General features: G+C 46.6%; 5 protein-coding genes across 5 annotated transcripts; 1 reads left to right on the top strand and 4 right to left on the bottom strand.

Moving 5' to 3' along the window:
- Positions 1-4,738: 4,738 nt before the first annotated feature.
- Positions 4,739-5,056, bottom strand: MELLADRAFT_69226 (uncharacterized protein; the record flags this gene model as incomplete). Its single annotated transcript, XM_007418069.1, has 1 exon — positions 4,739-5,056. The coding sequence occupies one exon, from the start codon at positions 5,054-5,056 to the stop codon at positions 4,739-4,741; it is 318 nt and encodes a 105-aa protein (XP_007418131.1).
- Positions 5,057-6,598: 1,542 nt separating this feature from the next.
- Positions 6,599-7,142, bottom strand: MELLADRAFT_113438 (uncharacterized protein; the record flags this gene model as incomplete). Its single annotated transcript, XM_007418098.1, has 3 exons — positions 6,599-6,622; positions 6,732-6,947; positions 7,062-7,142. The coding sequence occupies 3 exons, from the start codon at positions 7,140-7,142 to the stop codon at positions 6,599-6,601; spliced, it is 321 nt and encodes a 106-aa protein (XP_007418160.1).
- Positions 7,143-8,022: 880 nt separating this feature from the next.
- Positions 8,023-9,937, bottom strand: MELLADRAFT_113437 (uncharacterized protein; the record flags this gene model as incomplete). The annotated part of the gene is made up of 6 exons (XM_007418097.1): positions 8,023-8,276; positions 8,547-8,737; positions 8,982-9,091; positions 9,178-9,333; positions 9,413-9,799; positions 9,869-9,937. The coding sequence occupies 6 exons, from the start codon at positions 9,935-9,937 to the stop codon at positions 8,023-8,025; spliced, it is 1,167 nt and encodes a 388-aa protein (XP_007418159.1).
- Positions 9,938-12,039: 2,102 nt separating this feature from the next.
- On the top strand, positions 12,040-13,071 carry MELLADRAFT_113436 (uncharacterized protein; the record flags this gene model as incomplete). Its single annotated transcript, XM_007418102.1, has 4 exons — positions 12,040-12,102; positions 12,213-12,575; positions 12,627-12,779; positions 12,856-13,071. 4 exons carry the CDS (start codon positions 12,040-12,042, stop codon positions 13,069-13,071), a joined length of 795 nt encoding a protein of 264 aa, XP_007418164.1.
- A 4,772-nt stretch (positions 13,072-17,843) lies between these two features.
- On the bottom strand, positions 17,844-19,799 carry MELLADRAFT_118506 (uncharacterized protein; the record flags this gene model as incomplete). The annotated part of the gene is made up of 6 exons (XM_007418096.1): positions 17,844-18,216; positions 18,272-18,372; positions 18,430-18,582; positions 18,643-19,026; positions 19,088-19,589; positions 19,661-19,799. The coding sequence occupies 5 exons, from the start codon at positions 19,178-19,180 to the stop codon at positions 17,997-17,999; spliced, it is 951 nt and encodes a 316-aa protein (XP_007418158.1).
- Positions 19,800-22,247: the final 2,448 nt, after the last annotated feature.

The following is a 22,247-nucleotide window of genomic DNA, read 5'->3' as shown; positions in this document are numbered from 1 at the left end:
TGGTGATGACTGGACACTACCACTGCCAGCATTAAAGAGGTTCCCAGATGGGAATATGGGTCCTAGTGATCACATTCCCATCCTGCTACTGTTACACAGCTCCATGAATATTTCCTGAGTAGCCATTGTGATATATGTAGTCAATATTTTGAGATGTGTGGCTCAATCTGAACAAACTTACAGCATGTATTACACATGAACTTCTTATCTAGATGAGCAGATAACTGAGCGGACCTGTATGTAGCTGATAGCTGAGCATTTACTCAGATGTTTGCACATATGTAGTGTATGCTTTATGGCTCAGATGTGCAGTGCAAGATGATTTGATGCACCATTCTTCTCTCAATGATATTCCCAGACTAGGTCATGTTCCGACCAGGGAACATATTTAATGCTGGCAGTGTACGGGATGAGAGTTGTGATGCCCTACATTAGTGAATCTTTATGGCTGATGATTGTTCGATTTGATACCGTTGAGGGTCCGGCAAAGCCTGTAACAACCCAATCTCCGCCCTACTCTTCATGTACAATAGTAAGGACGTGGCGTTAATAATTCTTTGCTTTACTTCTCTCAACCGTTGAAAGTTGCAGTCTTTGTCGTGTTAGGTATCATTCAGCAATAAACGACCGGTGGACTATATTGATAGTTTCGTTACTCCCAAAGGAATCCGTCATACTCACTTGGACTTCGGCGGCCAATGTGCACCTGGATAAAGCTACATAAAGCTGGCCGTGTGCAAAGACGGAATCGGGCAATAGCACCAACACCTTATCGAGGCTTTGTCCTTGCGACTTATTGATAGTCATGCAGTATGCAATAGCCACTGGGAATTGGAATCGATAAAACCGGACTGGGAACAACTCATCCCCCTCATGCAATAGTTTTATTTGTGGTATGATCACGACTCGGCCTTTCTTCTCGCCTGTAATTACCCGGCATCTCAGTGCGGATGATGCACAAGCAGTCACCACGAGACGTGTGCCGTTACAGAGTCCTTGTGCCAAGTTGAGATTCCTGAGCAAAATGATCGGAACCCCAACCTTCAGTCTCAAGGTGTGGCGAGGGAAGGACGGAAAGTCTTGTCCATTGAGTATTTCCGTTGAGACTGGTTCTTCGTAGTCTTCGTCCATTGCATCAATGGACTTGGACACCATCTCTTCGCCTTCAGCGTAGTCCAAACACGACTTGTTAATGGCCGTCACTTTCTTGTTAAGAGGGGTGATCACACATCTCTCGGCGTAATACTTCGCGAGCGCTAGCCAATCCATAGATCGGACCAAATTTCTGGCGTCTTTGTACATTTGGTGCACAGGTGTGACATCAAGTCCAGCACTTTCTGGAACACTGAATATGTTGCATCTCCCGATATCGACCGGCGCGAAGTCTTCAAGCTGATCACTGCCATTTCCCAAAGTCAGCAGCCACTTCGCAAATTCGGCGTTGCCCTGTCGTGTCTCTTCGCTGTCCTGAGGTTTGCCTCTAAGCCGAAGGTTTTCAAAGAGGCTGAATTTCTCGATCATAGGCCACAGCTCACATCTCTTTAATGACGCCTGGGCCTGTTGCTCAATGCTTGCTGAGCGCACCACAGGCATGGTTTGTCAAAAATCCCCGGAAAAGAGCACAGCCACACTGCCAAAAGGTTCGTCAATTCCTCACAGATCGCGCAGGCTGCGGTCCACACACATGAGGACTGAATTGTTCTGCATAGCCACTTCGTCCCACACAAGAAATCATAATTTTTTTAGATTTTCGCCAAGCTTTTCCCCAAGACCGAAACCACATCTGGACTCGTCAGTGGTCCGCAACGGAACTTTGAAAGCCGTGTGCGCCGTCTGTCCTTTGAAAAGCAGGAGAGCTGCCACTCCGGAGGATGCGACCGCCTGAGCATCGATGTTGTTAGCATTGCAATAATGAAGACACACATTTAACACAAAAGTCTTCCCGGTCCCACCAGGTCCGTCCAGATACATCATCCCAGCCTTCCCAAGTCGCATCCAGTTGGCGACGTTGTCGAAGACCCTCCTTTGATCTGCGTTCATCTTTGCCTCCGCATCAGCCACTACCGCAGCACTGTGCTCAGGCGAGTGATTGGCGTCGATCTGTTCCTCGTAAAGGTTGCCTAGCATCGCCATGATTTCCAAATTGGCCGCGGGCAGACCGGCTTGGCTTAAACAGGTCCCCATCTCCTTCAGACATAGATCCAATCGATAAAGACCCAATGCATATACCATCTCATCCGTGACCTGCAAATCTGGATGTTCATTGCTTATAGCATGGCCACAATCATTGCACAAAGAGTCGCGATGTTTCTCCCACAAAGTCAAAGGATCGGCAGGAGGCGAATGTCTCAATATCAACGCGAGGAATTGTCGCAGTCCATGACCAGTTTTCCACCCTGACGCCTCTTGCAATGACTTGTCGTAATGCTCATCGTTCAGTAGTAATCCTAGTGCATGGGCAGCGCTTCGAAAGGTAGGATAAAGGTGTCCATCCACGCGACGGATATCTTCAAAGCCACATGGACCTCTGACGTGGCCCAGCAAGAGTCGGAGGTAGTACCGTTCACCATGCTGTAGTGAAGCGAAAAACGTCCTTGAGATGGCCTGACTTTTATTTGTGCGAAGCTTCCATTGCCTCTTCTCGTCATTCCACGAAAAAATCTTGGGCATCTCGCTATACACAAGATCTCTCACAGCCGGCCCATCCGCGCCGACCTTGAAGTTCTCGTTGGCAAGGCGAAAGAATTCCGTCAAAGTTGTCCTGTTTGCTCTGCCGCTGTCGATCCTTTCTGCCAACTCTTCCCCATCAACATAGTACAATTGTTGTGCACCCTTGAGGTGCAATGAGAGCCGCGTGACGCTTGGATACCTGCCGGCAATGTCAAATTGAAACAGCCTCCAAGCAGCTGTGAACTCACACGTCAGTTAACATCCAACACGAAAGTAAAGCATGACAATCACTAACCCTCAGGTGCACTTACAAACCTCCCGTCAACATACTTGAAGGTCTCGTCTTTGCATTCCACAGACACAGCGGACCGATCATGCCCCTTTGAGATGTACTTGTAAATGTACTTAATCGCGCGGATACCCACAGGAATTTCTACATTTATATGACAGTTGTACTTGAGCAATAGAAATGGATTATAAGGAACCACATCCCGATTAGTACATCGCCTGCTTCCCACTTCAATGCTGCGCCCGTGAGCGGGTCGTTTATACGTTGGATAGCTATCTTCCCCGATGATTGTAGTGGGACAATTGGGACGCGGGTAATTAAGTCGGCAATGTCCATTTTTATAGCAAGAGCAATCCCGAGTGCATGGTCCGTGAATCATGAACTTCTTTACGGCGTTGTGCAGGTCGGAATGGGTTTCAGGGTCAGGAAGGTCCGCTGATACCAGCTTATCAATGTCCAACGCCGTAGTCGGCATAGAGGCTTTGTCCACAATCAACAATAGATGGGCATGTGGTAGAGCCCGCTTTTGGAACTCAATTGGCCAAACCCAACAGACGGCTGTACCTAGGCGATTCTTCCTGGTAACATCATCCAACATTGCCCAAAATTTCAGTTGAAAAACTCGAGCTACTATGTCGGGTCTGTCTTGCGCAGTCTGTCCGTACCACAGGTGTTCGGAGATTTCACGCCATTCCGGGTTCGTCGTCATTGTGATGAAGAAAGATGGTTTTCCATAACATTGAACTAAAGCCATTGAGTCCTGATACAATTCTGACATATAACGCGGACCCCCAACGAAAGATGAGGGAAGGATGACTCGCTGGCTCGGGGCAACGTCGTTGCGTCCCATAGCCTCCATCACCCCAGAGTATAGGCACGCTCGAAGCTTCACTTGATTCGACTGAGCAAAACGCAGCCTCCACCGTTCTACGCAGACGTACAGATCCACCGTTAACTCCTGCAGCAGCCTCCCAGATGCCAATATTGCTGAAAATTCGTGGCGACGGTCGAACAAGACGTAGGCAAACCACTCCAGGTTCGTAATTTTTCCTTTGCGGTCTGGGAATCTTCAAGTTAGCACTGAATAACTTTTGTAACCAAAAGGCAATACGTGAACTAACGCTGTGTCCTCTCCATCCGGTAATGCTCATCGAATGATTGCGCGCCCCAAGGAAATAAGAGTGGATACCGTAATGCCAAATATCCTGTATGTAAGTCGCAAATCCTTTCATGACCTCCATGTCGTTTATACAAAACGATATCTCTACTTCTTTCGCCAACTTCCCCATTACCCTCAATCACCATAGCCACCTCATCAGTCGTTGGCCTATTGTAGCGTCGAGGATCCCGGTGCCCAGGTGGCATAGTCCGAACTCTTAGCGCTGCGGTGGGGTGGTTCGCAAAGATTTCACCAGAACGTCGGAACACTTGTGAATACGGGTTGAAACGGTAAAAAAAAACTTGAAATGTTTCCAATATTCGAAGGTTAAGATCCTTGCCACACGCTTTCGACCGCCGCCTCGCCTCAGTCGTCCCTCCTTCTCCCACAACATAGATCTGCGAAAAACCTGGGTGAAAGTCCTCGTCGGGCAAGAGGCCACCGATGCGATGCGACAATTCGCCCTGAATCCGGAAGGTATTGACCCCGTAGGGCCCATCCACGCTTCTGTCAATCCTTGCTCCTAATGAGGTGAATGACAGTGCGTTGTTATAGGACCTGATCAATTCTCGAAACTCCCGCAAAGCTGGCCCACAAGTGTCAGTTCAGCCATCTGCCATTCATCGAAGAGGGGACCACGTCAGCTTACCGCGGTCCTGCGAGGTCAGCAGGTACTCCAGGAACGCCGGCACAGCACGCGACCCAGCCATCTGCACCGGCAACGACACACCTCCCTTATGGCAACATTCCAGGTAGCTGTATGCTCTTGATTTCGGTGTACCCTTGGGTCGCTCACCCACCCAATGCAAAGCTCCACAACCCTGACATTCGTCATCCCTAGGCCCAACGTAATGCGGGATCTCAGCGTGGAACCGTCGCATGATTCCAGCTTCGTTATTTTCGGCCTCGTGTCGGACAGCTGGGCCAAAGTTAACCATGTTGTATGGGAAATAGATTGCAGGAATGTGTAATTAATAGGTCAAGTGTAGCAAAAACTCGAGAGCAATCAGGGTCATTCGATAAAAAGGATGTCTGCTTGTAGGAGAGCAGTGGTTGTCAAATGAACAATGCTCCACAAAAAAACCCTGAAGATTAATACTCTTTAGCAAAAAATTTCGAGTTCGAGACGTCAGCCTGAACAGTCCACCAATCAACGATCTAGACTTGGCCATGTTTCAGAGATGCATTCTCAATACGGCTGGCTCACTCTCAGCGATGTGATTACTCACCATAACCGATACACCACCGTCGTATTTGTTCCATACCACCTCATGCATCCAACCCTCCATCTCTCACCCGGTCACTGCCCCACAGATAAGTGGTTGCAGCGGCAATATTCACAGCGGCACAATTCTTACAACCTCTGAGACTCGACCAGTGGAAATACACCGTAACATTTCGCGCAACCACATAAGTAATCCCCAATCAGCCATTGTAATACCCTCCATCCTCTTCGAGGCTGCCAATCTAATCTCCACATGATAAGCTTTGTAGAGCATACCAATTACTACTTTTCCACTCAACAGACACGATGCCATCTAATCACTGCTTGGGTGCCATCCTGCAGGACCATCTCTGTGTGCCCTGGTGACCAAACGGCAATGAGAGAGCTGCGCGGTTCACATTGTCAGATTGTTTGAAGTTACGCAGAGCAAAACACCCGACACACCTTAACCATCCAAATGCCGTCGTTGTACTCAGCAGTGCTGCCAATAAAGTCGACGATATTCCCGATATCCACAATAGTCAGATCCAGTCTACACAATAGTTCTACGTCGCAACTGTACTTTGCAATGAATTCGACAAAACACAAAGCCTGTTCACACCATCACTGCAGACATTATTCGGGTTCCCCAAGTGGGCAGGGAAAAATGATTGGGAGTATGATTTGTCATAAAATGGTCTATCACTCCACACCTGAGCCATAACACCCACACTACATATGTGTAGCAGGCTCAGTGAATATGTGGTTATCATGTACATACAGTTCTGCTCAGTTATCTGCTCATCAGGACAAGTTATTCATATGTAATACATGCTGTAACTTCTTTCAGATTGAAAAAAGCTTCCAAAAGATTGACTACATACACTGACTCAATGTTTTGGTGTGATCTCATCAACTCAACTGCATGTAACACACTTTCTGTTACTAAGACATAGCTTCAACAATATTGCCTGAGCAGCTACAGAATTATATGTAGTGAATTTTTGGGAAAAAAATTTCAAAGTCGAAAAAGTTACATGTGGTATAACATGTGATTTATTTATTCTGATGGGCAAAAAACTGAGCAGACCTGTATGTACATGATAGACAACTATTGACTTAGCTTGCTGCACATATGTAGTGTGGGTGAAATGGCCCAGGTGTGCAGTATTAGATTCTTTTATGAAAAACTGTACTATTAATCATTTTCCTCTGCCAAATTGGGGAAGTTGAATGATGTTTACAGTGCATTCACGTCAATTCAATTTTTGACCGCTCAAAGAAGCAATGATTTCGCAGCCTACCGCATGATCCCAGTCCCTATGCATAACAGTAAAAATCAAATCGTTTGCCTCATGAGAGTCATCATGGCGATGCTTGTATGATATCACTTCGCCACGGCTCCTGACAGCAATGCTATTGGCCAAGGTACCGAAGCTCGGCCTCAACCCGTCGAGCTCAACTGTCAAAGCCTTGTCGGCGTACAGAACTGGACCCCCTGGCCGAGACCCACCAATTACAGGACCTTCCAAGCGATAGTATTGTGGAGCGCGAAGAGTGGCATTATGAGCATCTTCTACAATTGACATATTCACAACGGCCAGCTCCCTTCTACCCACTATTGCCTGAGTCGCGAAAAAGTGGCGATCCACAGCGCTGGCGCACTCCTGCTCACTCTGCGTCGGAAGCATTGCGGTGAGTTTGCACTGTAAAGTCCAAGATGAGGAAGAAATACACACCTTACTCGTCAGCGCAAAGACACCATTAAAACGCATCTCGCAAGACCCATGCATAGTAGAATTCGTAGGCAAATAACTCATGATGTTAGCAAAAAGAAAGTGCAGAGACTGGCGATTGATAGAGATGCACGACCTATAGTGGTGAAGTGGACTACCAATGATACGTGGATCAATTATTATAAAAAGCGCTTGGCTTATAACTCCGCCCCTTCACCATAATCCCATGTCGAAGAGGAATGAGCAAAAGCACCTGCAACACGACCGATTTAGCGGAAGCCTTTCGAAGTTCCCTTATAGCGGTGAGTACAACCACTAAACCTCCATTCCTCCTGCGACTTATGCCACACCAACATTTTTGGCGATTCGCAGGAGGCAACTTCTGTGTTGCAGACCACAACGTAGTTGAACACCCCACCGGGTTTGCAAGGTACCACAGAGATCCAGCCATAAGACCCTGGAGACGTACTCATAAGCGTTGCAAAACTATGCATTGGGAGCAACTTACAAGCTCTGCAGGTCAACACTTTTACCCACCCCAAATCACCGTGCGATGTATTTCCCATTAATGATAAAACAATGAGGTGAACCGTGTAGGGTCCACTTTTAAAACCTTTCCGCCTGGAATGCATTCCACAGCTTATGTTTAAACACCATTGTGGAAAGTCGCGATGAGCCCTTCAATTCGGGCAGCACCGCCCCAGTCGTCATTTTTCTGTTTGCTGTAGCGCCGCAGTAGGCCAAGTCAGAGAGTGACCCAGCCACGCCAAAGTGGTCACTTGTGTCATCAATACATCGCTGTTTTCCACTCTGACCTGGTCGTCCCTGTCGTTCAACCTGAACCGACCCCGCGCTGGGCAAGTTCCAACGGTGGCGAAGTAAGGTAAATGTTCCATGAAATCCCTCGCACACATGGTTACACACAATTCACGTGTGTTCCCCGAGCACACGAATATGTTTGTAATCATGGGCGTGACCAAAAATCGCGGCTGCCCAAGATACAATCAGCGACTGAATCAATAACTGGCCACTCAAGCCGGCGCTTGGCAGCTGTGTATTCAAGGCCTGAGATGGCGTTTGCAATTAAAATCCTGGGTAATGCAGGGGGTATGGGATCGCTACAAAGGTGAACCCAGGTGGCAATGGGATCAACGTGCTTAGCGAGCGTAGGCCAAGTGGGACAAGCAATAAGTAGATCACCGAACACCAATTTGTTTACTAATCATTGCAGAAAGGGTACGCGGTCGCAGATGAGAGAAACCAAACACCGTGCCCTCCGTTGGCTTGTTTGAAAGCGGAAAAGAAACCGCGACCCATACTTTCAAGAGATAACGCGCGTGAACAGAGAAAACCGATTGGAATAGAGAAGTTGATGAAGACAAATATCAAATTATGGTATAGATCATTGCGAGAGGCTTTCACTCTTGAACATAAGATGGGATTGGCTCGGGGTCAGCATGAATTATATCCAACTGCTTTACAATCTACCGCGCTTGGTTCGTTGAGCGTTGGGTTGTGGATTGATTGGACCTGCTGCGTTGGCATCCGCCAGTATGTTGACATTCTCATCACCAGCTGGTGTGGACACCTGATGTAAGTAAGACGCTAGCGCAGCCTGGTCTTCGGCAGTCGGCTTAGACATCACAGTTGAGATGCCGGGGGCAATCAGAGTTGGAGGGCTGGCAGACCAAAAGTAAGTAACAACTCAACGTAGGTAAACGTGTGTTGTCGAAGAAGAAAGCGAACTTGAATGGGCTATACCTTGAAAAACCGGGCACCGTCATAGAAGTGTTAGAGCTTGACGCAGGGGTTGGAGAGGTATCCGGCTCACTCGAAGGGTTTTCCGTCGCACTGGGATTATAAGTGATCGTCACAGATACATCGATGAGCGGGTGTGCGTATGCCAAAAAGGAAAATGCTTACCGTTGGAGTCGCACCCTCCCACCTTTGGTCAATCGAGTAGCAGTCGGAGTGGTGAGAGTGGCACCTGCCCTGATGCTCTCGTGGCCGGTGGCAACGGAAAGTGAATACACCTAGTTATAAACGCAGTCAGTTCACATAACCTTTTGAACGAAAATGCAGGGGAGAGTACCTCGACTTGAAATACATAATTTTTAACCTCTTTACCACCAATTACCTCGGATTGGATGTTCTTGCCAGCGATATAACCGTGAATGCTCATCTCTTTGCCCAACTGTATTATGTTGAGAGCTTTCGCCAGGTTGCGTACGGGACGACACCAATACTCCAATAAGAATTCGCAGAGTTTCCCAGTCTGTCACGACCCAAAAAAACAGTAAAGCCACGGCGGGTTAGCACAGATCGCAATTTGCCAAACGTGATGCAGCACACACCATGGGATTGTAATCTGTGTGTCGCATTAGAAAAACACAGGTCGGTTTACCCTCGTGTGCCTCCTTGTGCAGGACTCGCTTGCTGACAACGATTCCGATGGAGTTGAGAGCAACATTGTTAGTCAAACAGCCAGAAAAAGTGTCCGCGTCGCCGGCAGGGATGTGATGGCTGAGTTCGGTGACTAAGCGAGGCACGGCGTCGCCGTTCAACGGCAAGAATTTGCCAGAGGTGTAATGCATGTTGCCGACAGCTAAACCTACACCTTGTGCCGCGTAGTAAGTGATTAAGAGATCGTGCTCTAGAGGGGCATTGCCGTCGATACCTGCACAGTTCAGGCCAGAAGTTACGGATTGGAAACCATACGCGGCGTTCACAGTGGCAGGAACCTGATGCGAAAACGTCAACGTATGCTCGGGATTGCCGAGATTGAACAAAAAAGAAATGAGATAGCTGACTTGAGCATGGACCTCGAAGATTGAAGCGATATACGCTGGCTGGGAGCGACGATTGACACCTAACGACATGATTGAATATGTAGGTAGAGGAAAGTAATCACGGCAGGGAGGATGATCACGCTGAACCAATGGGGGATGGGCAGCCTCACAAGGATTGATATATATAGGTCGTTGGATGTGAAGAGGGATTAGTCCTGCGCTGGACTGGTGCTGCAATGCAAATTCTACGCCTAACGAGCCTACAGAAGGGAAGAACCATACCCACGTACCCTTGAATTACGGTGCCGGCGGCGTCGAAAATGTGCGATGTGTGGTGTGAGGAATGTTCTAGTGATAGGTCACGGTGTATTCCATCTGTTGAGGAAGCTGTAAGGGACGCAATGTCTGATGGCATGAAAGTGTCAAGTGATCGGAATGCAAAGTCCCGATAAGTAACATGTTCACACACCGCGGAGCCCCAAAAGATCGGACCCTTGTGTTTCATCTCCCAACATAGTGGATGGCACACACTGCAGACATTATTTGGGTTCCCCAAGTGGGCAGGGAAAAATGATTGGGAGTATGATTTGTCATAAAATGGTCTATCACTCCACACCTGAGCCATAACACCCACACTACATATGTGTAGCAGGCTCAGTGAATATGTGGTTATCATGTACATACAGTTCTGCTCAGTTATCTGCTCATCAGGACAAGTTATTCATATGTAATACATGCTGTAACTTCTTTCAGATTGAAAAAAGCTTCCAAAAGATTGACTACATACACTGACTCAATGTTTTGGTGTGATCTCATCAACTCAACTGCATGTAACACACTTTCTGTTACTAAGACATAGCTTCATTTGGCTGATCAATGCTGAGAGAAAATTTTGATTACTACAAAACCCCATAACTTCGTCAATTCTGGCTCAAAACACTCGATTTTGAGTGCATTGGAAAGCTGGTATTTGCCTGAAGATAGTTCATAAATGAACCAAATACGTGGCGGGCCTGCAAAGAAAGATATCCACCATGAAATCAAATTTCACATATCATCAAATAGAATGTCAGCCATTGGGATTACACATTTTGAGTCAAAACGAAAGTTGTAGTTCAGGAATTCAGCTTTCTAATGCACCCAAAATCGAGTGTTTTGAGCCAGAATTGACAAAGTTATGGGGTTTTATAGTAATCAAAACTTTCTCTCAGCACTGATCAGCCAAATTCCAGCATCTGTTACAGGTGGTAATCTGGTGATTATGAGGGTTTATTGTTAGTACACTCACCAATATGAACCCCAAAAATACGGAAAAATATGCAGATTGGAGATCTCATACCAAGGAACAGGATGCATATTTTTTCACATTTTTTGCTCTGTTTCTGACCTTTCCAGATTTTTGTATACAAATAATTTAATTTTCTGCCCAGAAAATGTTATGTTTCTTGTAGTGTAATTACTTCATCCTCCACAGACAACATGTTTCCACGCTCACGACGCAACACTCGATCCACTTCAAACGTTTACCATTTTCCTATCTCTGTGTCCGGCAGTTCCGTGACTCTGGTAGTCGAGCACCAAGTCCGTGGGCCACCTCACGTCATTGTTCTTCTTGGTCACGGCTCTTCGCGCCACGACGTGACATGGACTGCACAAGTGAGTTCATTGCTCAAGCCGCTTCCAATGTGACCCCGCCTGACTGTTGATCTTCGATTGCCAGTCTAACACCGCACGACTCATTGGCCCTCAGACGTAACTTATGGACCTGATTGTTGGTTCTCCGCTCGCGCGATGGGGATTCTCCTCATGACGACACTAATTGTACCGTTAAGCGCGTCGAAAACGATTAGTTCGCTCATATCATGCTCCAATTGATTTATTATCACTTGACAACACACTTGTTCCAATACACTTTTGTTCTCGACACCATTACTGCTCATGCGTCAGATGAGAAGGCTGCTCCATACATCTCAGTGCTCGACCAATTAAATTATACCCGTCCGGGCATTTCTGCCCTGTTTCTTTCAATAAAAAAGATTCGTTGATCCAACGTTCAACGGCCCATTGGGTTGTGTCATTTCATGCTTCTCGTGAGATACGCCCAATTCTCAATGAGCCATCCGTTGCCCCGTACAACAACCCTGCACTCCACGCGAACTTGACTCTCCTGTGCCACCCTCAATCACTGATCAATGGCCCAAAACCAACAACCCCAAAGAGTTACCCTCGATGGTGAATTCACACTTGGAGACATCGTGAGTTGTGTTACTGCGTGATACTGATGGGCAACGACTTCGTCATAGGATCAAGGGACATCATGAGTTGTGTTACTCTGTGAGGCTGATGGGCACTGACTTCGTCATAGGTTCAAGGGGTACCTTCCGAACAACATATGGACTTCAGACGCTTCTGGACTCACTTGGTCAACTCTTGCACGGCCACAATCACCACGCCAACAATTGTTTGTGAGCCCTTCGGACGTCATGTCCTCAGCTGTAACCGGACCTACGCATTCCGTGGAAGCCTTCTTCTTTTGCCGTATCCCAGGGCGCCGGTGATTCATGTTGATTCAACTCAATGCCTTGAGGTTGACACAGTCGCGAACTTGAACATCAGTCCGATCCAAACCATCAATGTTTCTTCCATAGGCAGAGTCCGCTCTTGCACCCTGTCACCCGGGCAATCCCACTGGGATGTTATCATGGAACACCGCGACTACGAACCGCACGTGAGTCACTTTAAGTAGTCACGTTTCGAGTGAGTCTGACATTGCTCTTAGGAACGGGAGAACTATGACTTCATACTCCACTACGTCATCAGCACATGGATGATGACGAACTCTCCTCCTGGGACATTCGAACCGGGTGCTTCACTGTGCATACTGGGATTCATTGCCTCTCACGGACCCGATCCCGTCGCATGGTCAATTCGCGTAAGTGTCTCCGTTGTTCTCACCACGACTGGTCTGACCCAAATACTTCAGGCCTTGTACGTCTCGTTTATGCCAGTTGAACAAGCGGGCAACTAGGACCGTACCAGATCACGCATGTCAAGCGCGCGCTCAATTCTTGTCATTGCGTAATAACACACCCGACCCAGACACTCATGTATTCCGTGCAACCATTTCTGATCGTATCCTAAGTGTATTTGATCTAATGTCAACATCAATTACTACATCACAATATTATTACATTTATACACAGTATTACAACGATGCAACATGAGGCTCAAGTCTTGCCGAGACTCGAAGTTTCTTCCATACTAACCACCTTCTAATAATGCTTTGTACACAACGTTCATTGTGCACAGTTCACGTTCAGCTTCAGTGACCACTACCTGTGTCCGGGCAGCAGACGTACATCTTGACAAGCCTACGTATAACTGACTGTGCGCAAAAACTGGCGTTGGTAAGACTAAACAAACGTTGTTGAGAGTTTGTCCCTGTGACTTATTGATCGTCAAGGCGAATGCTAAAGAGACGGGGAATTGAAAACGGTAGAATGATATTGGTGCAGCTTCATTCCCAGGGTGGTGTAGTGACATCATTGGCAGGGACACACTCAATCCGCTCTTTGCGCCGTTTACAATTAGACATTGAAGGGCATGGTCAGACATCGCCGTTACGAGAAGCCTGGTTCCGTTGCACAAGCCAGTTGCAAGGTTTAAGTTTCTCAGGAGAACAACAACGCATCCTATCTTGAGCCTCACGGTATGATGGGGAAAACCGGGAAAATCAAAGGTATTGAGAATGTCGGCAGTCACGTGTTCCTCATTTTCTTCATCAATATGGTCGATTGAATCATAAACCTTGTGCACTCCGTCAATGGAGTCCAGAATGGAGCTATTTAGCTTGTCGACGCTCTGATTGAGGGTTGTAATAATTGCCCTCGAACCGTAATGAATGGCAAGTTGTTCCCAAGCTGTTCGCCGAACCATGCCATTCACGGCGCAATAGAAATCTCGTATGTTGGCCGAGCCTAAGCTATTACTTGGCTTGACACTGGTACAGTGAACATGTTGGATTCGAATCTTCTCTTGTGTCTGTGATTGTAGCTCACCAGAACCAAGCCACAGTAGCCAATCAGCGAAGGCGTTCGAGTGTGTCCCCGTTTTGTGACATGTCATCGACTCTCCCAAACGCATGTTGACTGTCAGCTTGAACTCTTCCGTTTCTTCCCACAGGTAAGAATACTTGAGACACGCCCTTACCGAGTCCATGACACTACCGTGAGGGATGACAGGCAAGATTTGCCTGAAGTCGCCCGAAAAGAGTACTGTGATACCACCGAACGGCTCGTCAATTCCCCTCAAATCCCAAAGTGAACGATCGACACACTCGATGGAGTCTTTGTTCATCATCGAGATCTCATCCCAGACTAAAAATTGTGTGAGCAACAGGTGACGCCCAATGGATGTCGAAGGCGAGAAGGAGCAGGTCGATTCCTCAGTCGCATTGAGGGGGATCTTAAGCGCTGAGTGTGCCGTCGCTCCCTCTAATAAGAGCAACGCTGCGATGCCGGAAGAGGCGGCGGCAACAAAAGGTGTCCCATTCGCATTGCAATGGTGGAGACATGTGTTGAGTAAGAAGGTCTTTCCACATCCCCCCGGTCCGTCAACAAACAAGACCCCACCGGACGCAGTCTGAATTCGAGCCGATACACACTCATAAATAGCACGCTGCTCTTGAGTCAATTTTGGGACCGCGCCGCGTAGGAACACCTCGCTTTCTTCGACTGTCACTCCATCCAAGTCAGCATCATCTCGAGAAATTCCCAATGGGTGAAGAATCGCCCAATTGACCGGCTGGAGTCCAACTGCCTCAAGCGAAGAGCCCATATCTTCAAGCCCCGTCTCGAGAAGTGACAATCCGTAGTGCTCTAACTGACCCTCAGATGGTTCATGCGTAGGCCTAGTTAGTGCCAATCGATACTGGCAATTGTCGATTAAATTGTCCAAGTGTTTGTCCCATAGTGCCTGAGGATCCGCCGGTGGACTATGAACAAGCAGTATGGCAAACATGTCACGAAGCTGGCCACCCGTCTTGAAATCCGCGGCTTCCGTCAGACAAGCATCATAGTGCGCGTCGCTTAACAATAGCCCACGAGCGTTAGCTGCCGCTCGGTAAGATGTGTAGACTACACCATTCACTGATTTCAAGTCTCGAAACGACATCGCACCACGTGTAGATGTCAAGAGTAAGCGGAGGTAATATCAGTCTCCATGTCCCGGCTTTGCAAAGTATAGACGTGAGACAGTCGCTGAGTCCTTGACTCTCCGAGACCACTCCTTGTCGGATTTGTTCCACCAAAAGTATTTCGTCATTTCGGTGTACAGCAGAGAGCGCGTCGTCAGGAATGTACGGTCTATTTGTACGTTCTGTGTACACATTCTCATATATTCTGACAGTGTTGTACGCGTGGCGCGTCCATTGTCAATCGCTGCACAAAGACCTTCCCGGTTGCGAAAGTAAACCATCTGATTGTCCTCGTCGTGTAGCGTCAGTCGAGTTATCGCGGGGTGGCGTCCTGACAAAGAATATTTTAGTAATCTCCATGCCGCTGAATCGAAAGTCAGTATTCATGTCGCATAAAGAGACGATAAATAGCTTACCTTCTGCAGCCCCGAGAAACCTTGCGTCTATGTAGTCGGTCGGTTCGTTATCGGTATCAAGACTCAAGTCTTGCCGATCATGACCCTTTGCAATATACTTGTAAAGATACTTAACGGCCTTCATGCTGACCGCAATTTCAACATTAATATGACATCTGAATTTGAGTAAGAGAAACGGGTTATACGGGACAATGTCCCTGTTGGTGTATGTATGCCCGTTTTTCTGGAACGTCACTCCGTCGTCCGGCCTCCTGTACTTTGGATACGCTCCTTCCGTCATCAGGGTCGTTTCTTGAAAGGGTTGTGGAAAGCCATATTTGCATTTGGTTCCATTCCAAAAGTCCTCCCCTCGCCACATGGACCGTGCACCATGTATTCGGTGACCAGGGAATACAGTGTCGGTTCGTTCTCTTGGTCGGGGATAGTCGCGCGAACTAGCATGTCCACGTCGTGAGGTGTCTTTGGGGTTGAAGCTTTGTCTAGGATGAGAATGTTGTGAGTATGAGGTGATCCCCGTTTCTGAAATTCTACCGTGTGCACATCGGAAACACAGACACCTAACCTCCTGCGTTTCATCACGTCACAATGAAGTTCCTTCAGTTTCATATGATAAACCCAAGCAATCAAATCTGGTCTGTCCTCGGGTGATTGACCCGTGAATAAAGCCTTCGTCACTTCCTCCCAATGCGTGTTAGCAGTCATAGTAATGAAGAGGCTAGGACGTCCGAAAGCTTTCACCAAAGCCATTGTATCTTGATAAAGTTGATGCATGTGCCGCGGGCCGCCAATAAAGGTCGCAGGCAGGATTACGCTACGTCCAATGGTCAAATCTTGATTGTCCAATGCTTCAGTCGCGCCATTGTAGAGCTCTGCTCTCAGCTTCGGTTGATTCTTGCCAATAAACTTTAGCCTCGCGTTTTCAACACAAACGTACATGTCCACCAAATATTCCTGAAACAGTCTCCCGCCTCTCAATATCGCTGAAAATATGTCATGGCGTTGAAATAATGTATATGCAAACCACTCAAGGGCTGTAACCTTGCCCGCAAGGCCTGCAGGGAAGCGTAAGTCAGTTTCAAGTGAATCACTTTATGAGCATCCTAGCTTACGTTTCTCTGTAAAGTGTCTATAATGCTTGTCCCATCCATGGGAGCCATACATAAAGAAAAGCGGGTACCGAAGTGAAAAGTAGTTTGTGTTTAATTCGGAAATTCGCTGCAATTCACCCGACTGGCGATGGAGAATAATGTCACGGTCTTTTGAACCCACAATCCCGTCTCCAGGCAAGATTGCCGCGACTTGACTGCAGGTGGGATAATTGTATCAATTTGAGTCGCGTCCATGGCGCTGAAGCGACTTAATCTTGATAGTTTTCACTTGGCCTGGCCCCAGAATAGCTTCCGCTGCTTTATACAACTTAGCAAAAGGATTGTTGTGATTAAGGAAGGCCTGAATGGTGGCGAGAGTTTGAATATTCATGCCCGAGTTTGTCGGCTTTCGTAGTGCAAGTTCTTCTTCAGCCTGGTCGCCGAATATGAACATTTATCCGAAAGTCTTTGCTGCGCCGTCCAAAGGGAGAAGAGAGCCTATCAAGTGAGTGAGGGAACCTTTGATTCGGTAGGTCCACGCACCGCCGTTGCCTGCGACAGTTTTGTCCTGCTTCGCGGCGGTGGAAGTAAAGGAAACTGCATTATTGAATGCCCGAATATTGTTTCTGAAATTTCTGGACACTGTAGAGCAATGTTAGTCCTGGACGCATCGCGAATTCACTCGCATGACGCTCAAACTCACTCCGGTCCTGGTCAGTGAATAGTCGTCGAAGGAAGCCAGGCGTAAGGCCGTCTTGCAGGTGATCACTTGGAAGGCCAACTGCTTCTTGTTGACAGCAAGTCGAGTAGTTGACTGATGCAGAAGCCATGGTCCTTTGAGTGCGCTCTAATCTCCAATGCAGCGCTCCACACGTCGCGCAAGGATCGTCGCAATCGCCGACGTTGTAGGGAATTTCGCTACGGAACTTCGCCAGAATAATATTTTCATTAGTCTCTTCGAGGGTTGAGCATGCTAATCCACACCCAGTCACTACTTCTTCGTCGTCGGAAGACGAATGAGTCGAGTCGCTATCGCTGCTCGTAGCCTTGAGGCGGTATAGCGTGGTTTAAGTGGCGGGAAGCAGGCCAAAGAACTGTTGTGAAAGGTCGGGATTAGGACAAAGTTGAAGGATGGAATCACCTTGAGTAGCAAAACGATGAAAGGGCTGTCGTGGGGAGACTCGGATCACTGGTCTTTCAATTCTCTATGGGAAGGAAATATATGTAGTTACGATGCTCATTGAATCCAAGTGGTCAAATGAGCCTGGCCGGTTCAGGAGTGTAGCCAAATTGGTTCAGTCGTAAAGTATCACATGGGTCATGCATTGCAATTGGAATGAAACAAAGCTTAGAAGACATTACGTCTTGTTCAAGAAAACAACTGGGGGTGCAAGAACTGGACTGGATAAAACTCGGAGAGAACCGAGCAAACAGATCACCTTCGGAACTGGTTAGGCTCCTTTGGACTTCTTCGCTGCCCGTCCGGCTGGCGCACGTTTGGAAGTGCTTGGCCCCGCCTCAGGAGCCTCTGGGGGCGTCATCACAACATTTCCCTCCTCGTCAAAATATCCTTCTTCCTCTGGAGGCGGCGCACGCTTCTTCCCTTTGGTTGGAGTGTTGGCAAAGGAACCCCCCGCGGTCGAAGTACTAGGACTAGACGTGCTGACGTGTCTGCTTGGTTTGTCAGCCAAATGAATCGCAATGATGGAATTAAGCATGTACTTACTTAGCCGGCCGAATCCGACCAGTTGGAGTGACTTTGGTACCGGCCATTTGTCGCTTCTTGGTGGGCGCCTCATGTCCGCTGGCAACGTTGAGCGTCGTGACCTAGGAGGAATGCAGTGTCAGTCAGTCACGGGATTGTCAAAAAGTTTAGTAGCTTACCTCGACGATCCAGCGGTTGTTCTCATTGTCCCAGTCAACGATGAAGCCGTGAACTAACGTCTCCTTCCCATCTTGAATGAGTACTTGTGAGCCTTTCATTTTGATTGAGGGCCTTATCCGATATTCGACTTCGAACTCCACGCTTTCACGGAGCTAGATTAAATTGGATTAGCGTCGACCAAGTCGTGGAGAAGTCACGATGAAATGACTCACTTGAGGATTGTAGTCTACATGGCTCATGGTAAAGGCAAGGGTGACGTCGTCCGTGTCTGGTTCGGGAAGTTCGTGGCGTGAGGAGACTGTTCCAAATCCGGAAGCGGAAGTGTTGTTGTGTAGCTCGCCAGCGAACGTGTCGGAATTCCCAACAAGGATTTTGTGATCAGCTTCAAAATAAAGCTTGTAATCGGCGGATTCGGTGCTAGGTAACATTTTTGCCTTGATTGCATAGCAATGATTGTCCATTGGAACCTCCATTAAGCTACAGTATGTGATTAAATCGCCATCGTATTCACGCTCGTTGTCGCCGTCCCAGCCGCTGCAGGTGATAGCCACAGTAGTCCCTCTGTACGTGTAGTTACGGTTATCTGCTGGGGCGAGCTGTGACGTGAGCGAAGGGCGTCAGCGCAAGATCAATTGGGTAAGTGAGGAACGAACTGACGGTTTTGGACACTTCAAAAACACTTGAGACTATGAAAGAGTGCGACTTCTTGACGGGAGCGTTGGACTGATTCTTAGTGGAGATTTTGGACATGGTCACGGTGATCTTGTTAAACAAATCCGAATGTGTGTCGTTTGCAAATGCTGTGAAGTTAACTGTCGAGGTGCGTATTGATCAAGTGAAGGATCACACGAATAGTCAAGTTGCAATTTGGACAAAGTACGTTGAAAGTCGAAGTAAATGTTTTTGAAAGCCTAGTAGCGGTATCAAATGATAGTTCAGGGATTGTGCCGTAGCTAGAATCGGACAAAGGGGTCGAATGGTTATTGGAGAGCTAGTCGGGTGCGCGATGATTGGGCTGGTGATGACACAGATATTCAGATTGCAGTTTGATCAAAGTAGGTTACAAGTCAAGATAAGGGTTTTCGAAGGCCGAGCAGAAAAAATCGAATTGGATTTCGGGAGTGTGCTTCAACTCGAATGAGACAAAACCGTTGAATAGCTATTAGTGAAAGGGTCAATTGAGTTTGTGGTGTATGAGAAGCAGTTTGAGAGGGAGAACTGATGTACCACCTTTGGGAGAGACGAAGAGGAGAGTTTTTATGCCATCGTTGAGTGTTGACGCAGAGTGTCCATGATTGGTCCAAGAAGGCGGGATAGCAATAGGCGACCGTGTGTTAGGAACAATTGACTGGGAGTTAGGGTGTCCAACGGATGGTGTGGCGTAGATTTTTGTTAGCATAGCCAGGCACGAAAAGAAACATTGAGAGTGTAGATGCCCAGCCGTTTCTGGAGTAGGTTGAAATGTGAATACGTCACGTGGCAATGTCGCAGAGGGGGCGCAGTGACTTTGTTGTGAGTGCCATTCGATGGAAGCAGCGGTTGGAAGTAGTGGGAGGGGTGGTTAGTTGCCAAACGCGCGCAGGGTGTATTTTGAAGCAAGACTTGACGGGCGGAGCATGAGATGACGTCGGTTGCAGGGGGAAACGGCGTGGCGACGTCGATGAAGTCGAATTACATGTCTTGGAATTGGGACCTGGAGACGGTCGTCTCTGTTCGTGATTTTATTTTATAGATAGGGAGATTTTTTCACTTGGCCAAATGCTACTCAGTTATTTATTTTGGATTCAAAAATTTGTTGATATGTAAGCAGTATGTTTCAAATCATATAGCACCGTGGAAAAACCTAGTACTGAGACAGTCGCAATGAGAAGAGCTCTGCCAATGCCTCTAGTTCCGCAGGGAGCCCTGTGATCTGGAATAGAACTCCATCCACTTGTCACCAAACCACAATCCAAGTTCTAGAGGTTGAAGTATTTCAAAACATCATTGTATCTCTCTGTAGGTAATGCAACAGTCTTTGGCCAAAATTAACCCATGTAGTCACCTTCAAGGCTGAGTTATCTTTCATGGTTGATTATATTTAAATAGTTGTCTTTGTTTCATTGTTTGAGTGTGTTATTGTTGTGGTGAAGGTTTTGATCTCAATTCACTACAAGTGTTGGATCATGCAGTGTACTGGCTGCAGTCTAGTATAGTTAGATAAACCACAACAAAGAATCATGATTCTGGTCAATGTTAAGTATATGAGGGTCAAAAGAACTGCACATACCAACTAGTTGTAGGTTGGATCTTGACACCTTTTCAGCCGGTAAATCTGTATAAACAAGTCCTTTTGTTGTTTTTGTCACTTTGTATGGATGTATTGTGTAAGTGCCGTTGTGTCTAGCTAGAATAAGAATATAAGATGAAACAGGTATAAAGAGTTGGAGAAAAAGATGCGTACCCGCCGTAGAATAAAGAATAAAGCACATCAAAGAAGTACAAAAGGAATTAAAGGATGTGATGACACTCTCACCAGAAGAAACAAAGAAGCAACATGAAAATGAATCAAGAAAAACACCCAATTGGAAAAAAAGCAAACAAGTATGGCTTAATAGAAAATATGTATCAACAACAAGACCTACAGGTAAGTTTTTGAACTGCTGGCTAAGCCCTTTTGTCATTGATGAAAGATTTTTGACAAATGTTTATAAATTAATCATCCCTAAGACGGTGAGCAGGATACACCCAGTGTTCCATGTCCATCTACTCCAGACATTTGATAAAAGAAAGATGTCAAAAAATGTACAGCCTATTGCAGTAAAACAAGTTGTCTGAGGCTGTAAAATTTACCATAATTCTAAAAATTCATGGCACCTTTTTAGGTATCCCAAATTCATAAAACTGTATATTTATGTAAGAGTAAAACAATTTGGACAAGTTGGAGAACTTTTGAGGTAGTTTTTATAGCTGACCAATTGAAAAAGATAAGACAAGTCAAGGTCATCTCTTGATCTTCTTGACCAAAATCATCTCTTTGAATTTATCCCTTCTTTACCTCTTTACCTCAATTGTCTTGAAATTTGGTTTTGGTTCTCTTGAAACCTTTTCCAAGTTTTCTATTGAATTGACTCTTTGAATCTCAAGCTCAACTTCAATCTTCATTTTGTTCAAGATTGACTTAAATATTGATTTATTTCAAGCTCAACCTTGGTGTTCAAGTGGAAAATCACTAAACAGGCTTGGAAACAAAGGTGAGACCAGCAGGATTCAGATTATCAATAAAATAAATAGAGATGAATTGCATTCAATTGATGTGGTAAAGAAGGAAACAAAAGTTCTGAGGCTGGATTGGCTTGACCAATCACAAATCATCTGGTGAAGCGCTGTCCGGATACTAAAACAGACAAGTTTCCTCTTTTTACACTCATATATTTTACAGCATCTTTCATGAGATTGGACAAGTTTTTAAAAATTCACTGTTGTCAAAAACTTGTCCTTTTTTTACAATTTACGCAAAAATAGTTCAACTTGAAACCCCCTACACCATGTAAATTTCTTGGTAGCACATCAATGTGCACACACAAAAAAAAAGTCATAGAGGATTGATAGAACCTTTGAACAGGTCTTTGGATCCAAAGACTTTCCCTTTTTCCAGGTGCTCAGAAAGCAAGACCTTTGTGAAACAAATTTGCAGGTCTGTCCTGCTGTGCGCACATGTAGTTCAATAAAACAATTTTTTTCAAATCTTGCCGTGTGTGTACAATGCCATGCTACAAGGAATTTTACACAGTGCTAATGTCCCAAATATTTATGAGCAGTAATTTACACATATTAG

The sequence above is a fragment of the Melampsora larici-populina genome, assembly GCF_000204055.1.
Source record: "Melampsora larici-populina 98AG31 unplaced genomic scaffold MELLAscaffold_84, whole genome shotgun sequence".
In the NCBI taxonomy this organism is placed as follows: domain Eukaryota; kingdom Fungi; phylum Basidiomycota; class Pucciniomycetes; order Pucciniales; family Melampsoraceae; genus Melampsora; species Melampsora laricis-populina.
Note: the sequence above shows the minus strand (reverse complement) of the source record. Positions and strands in the feature narration are given on the sequence as shown.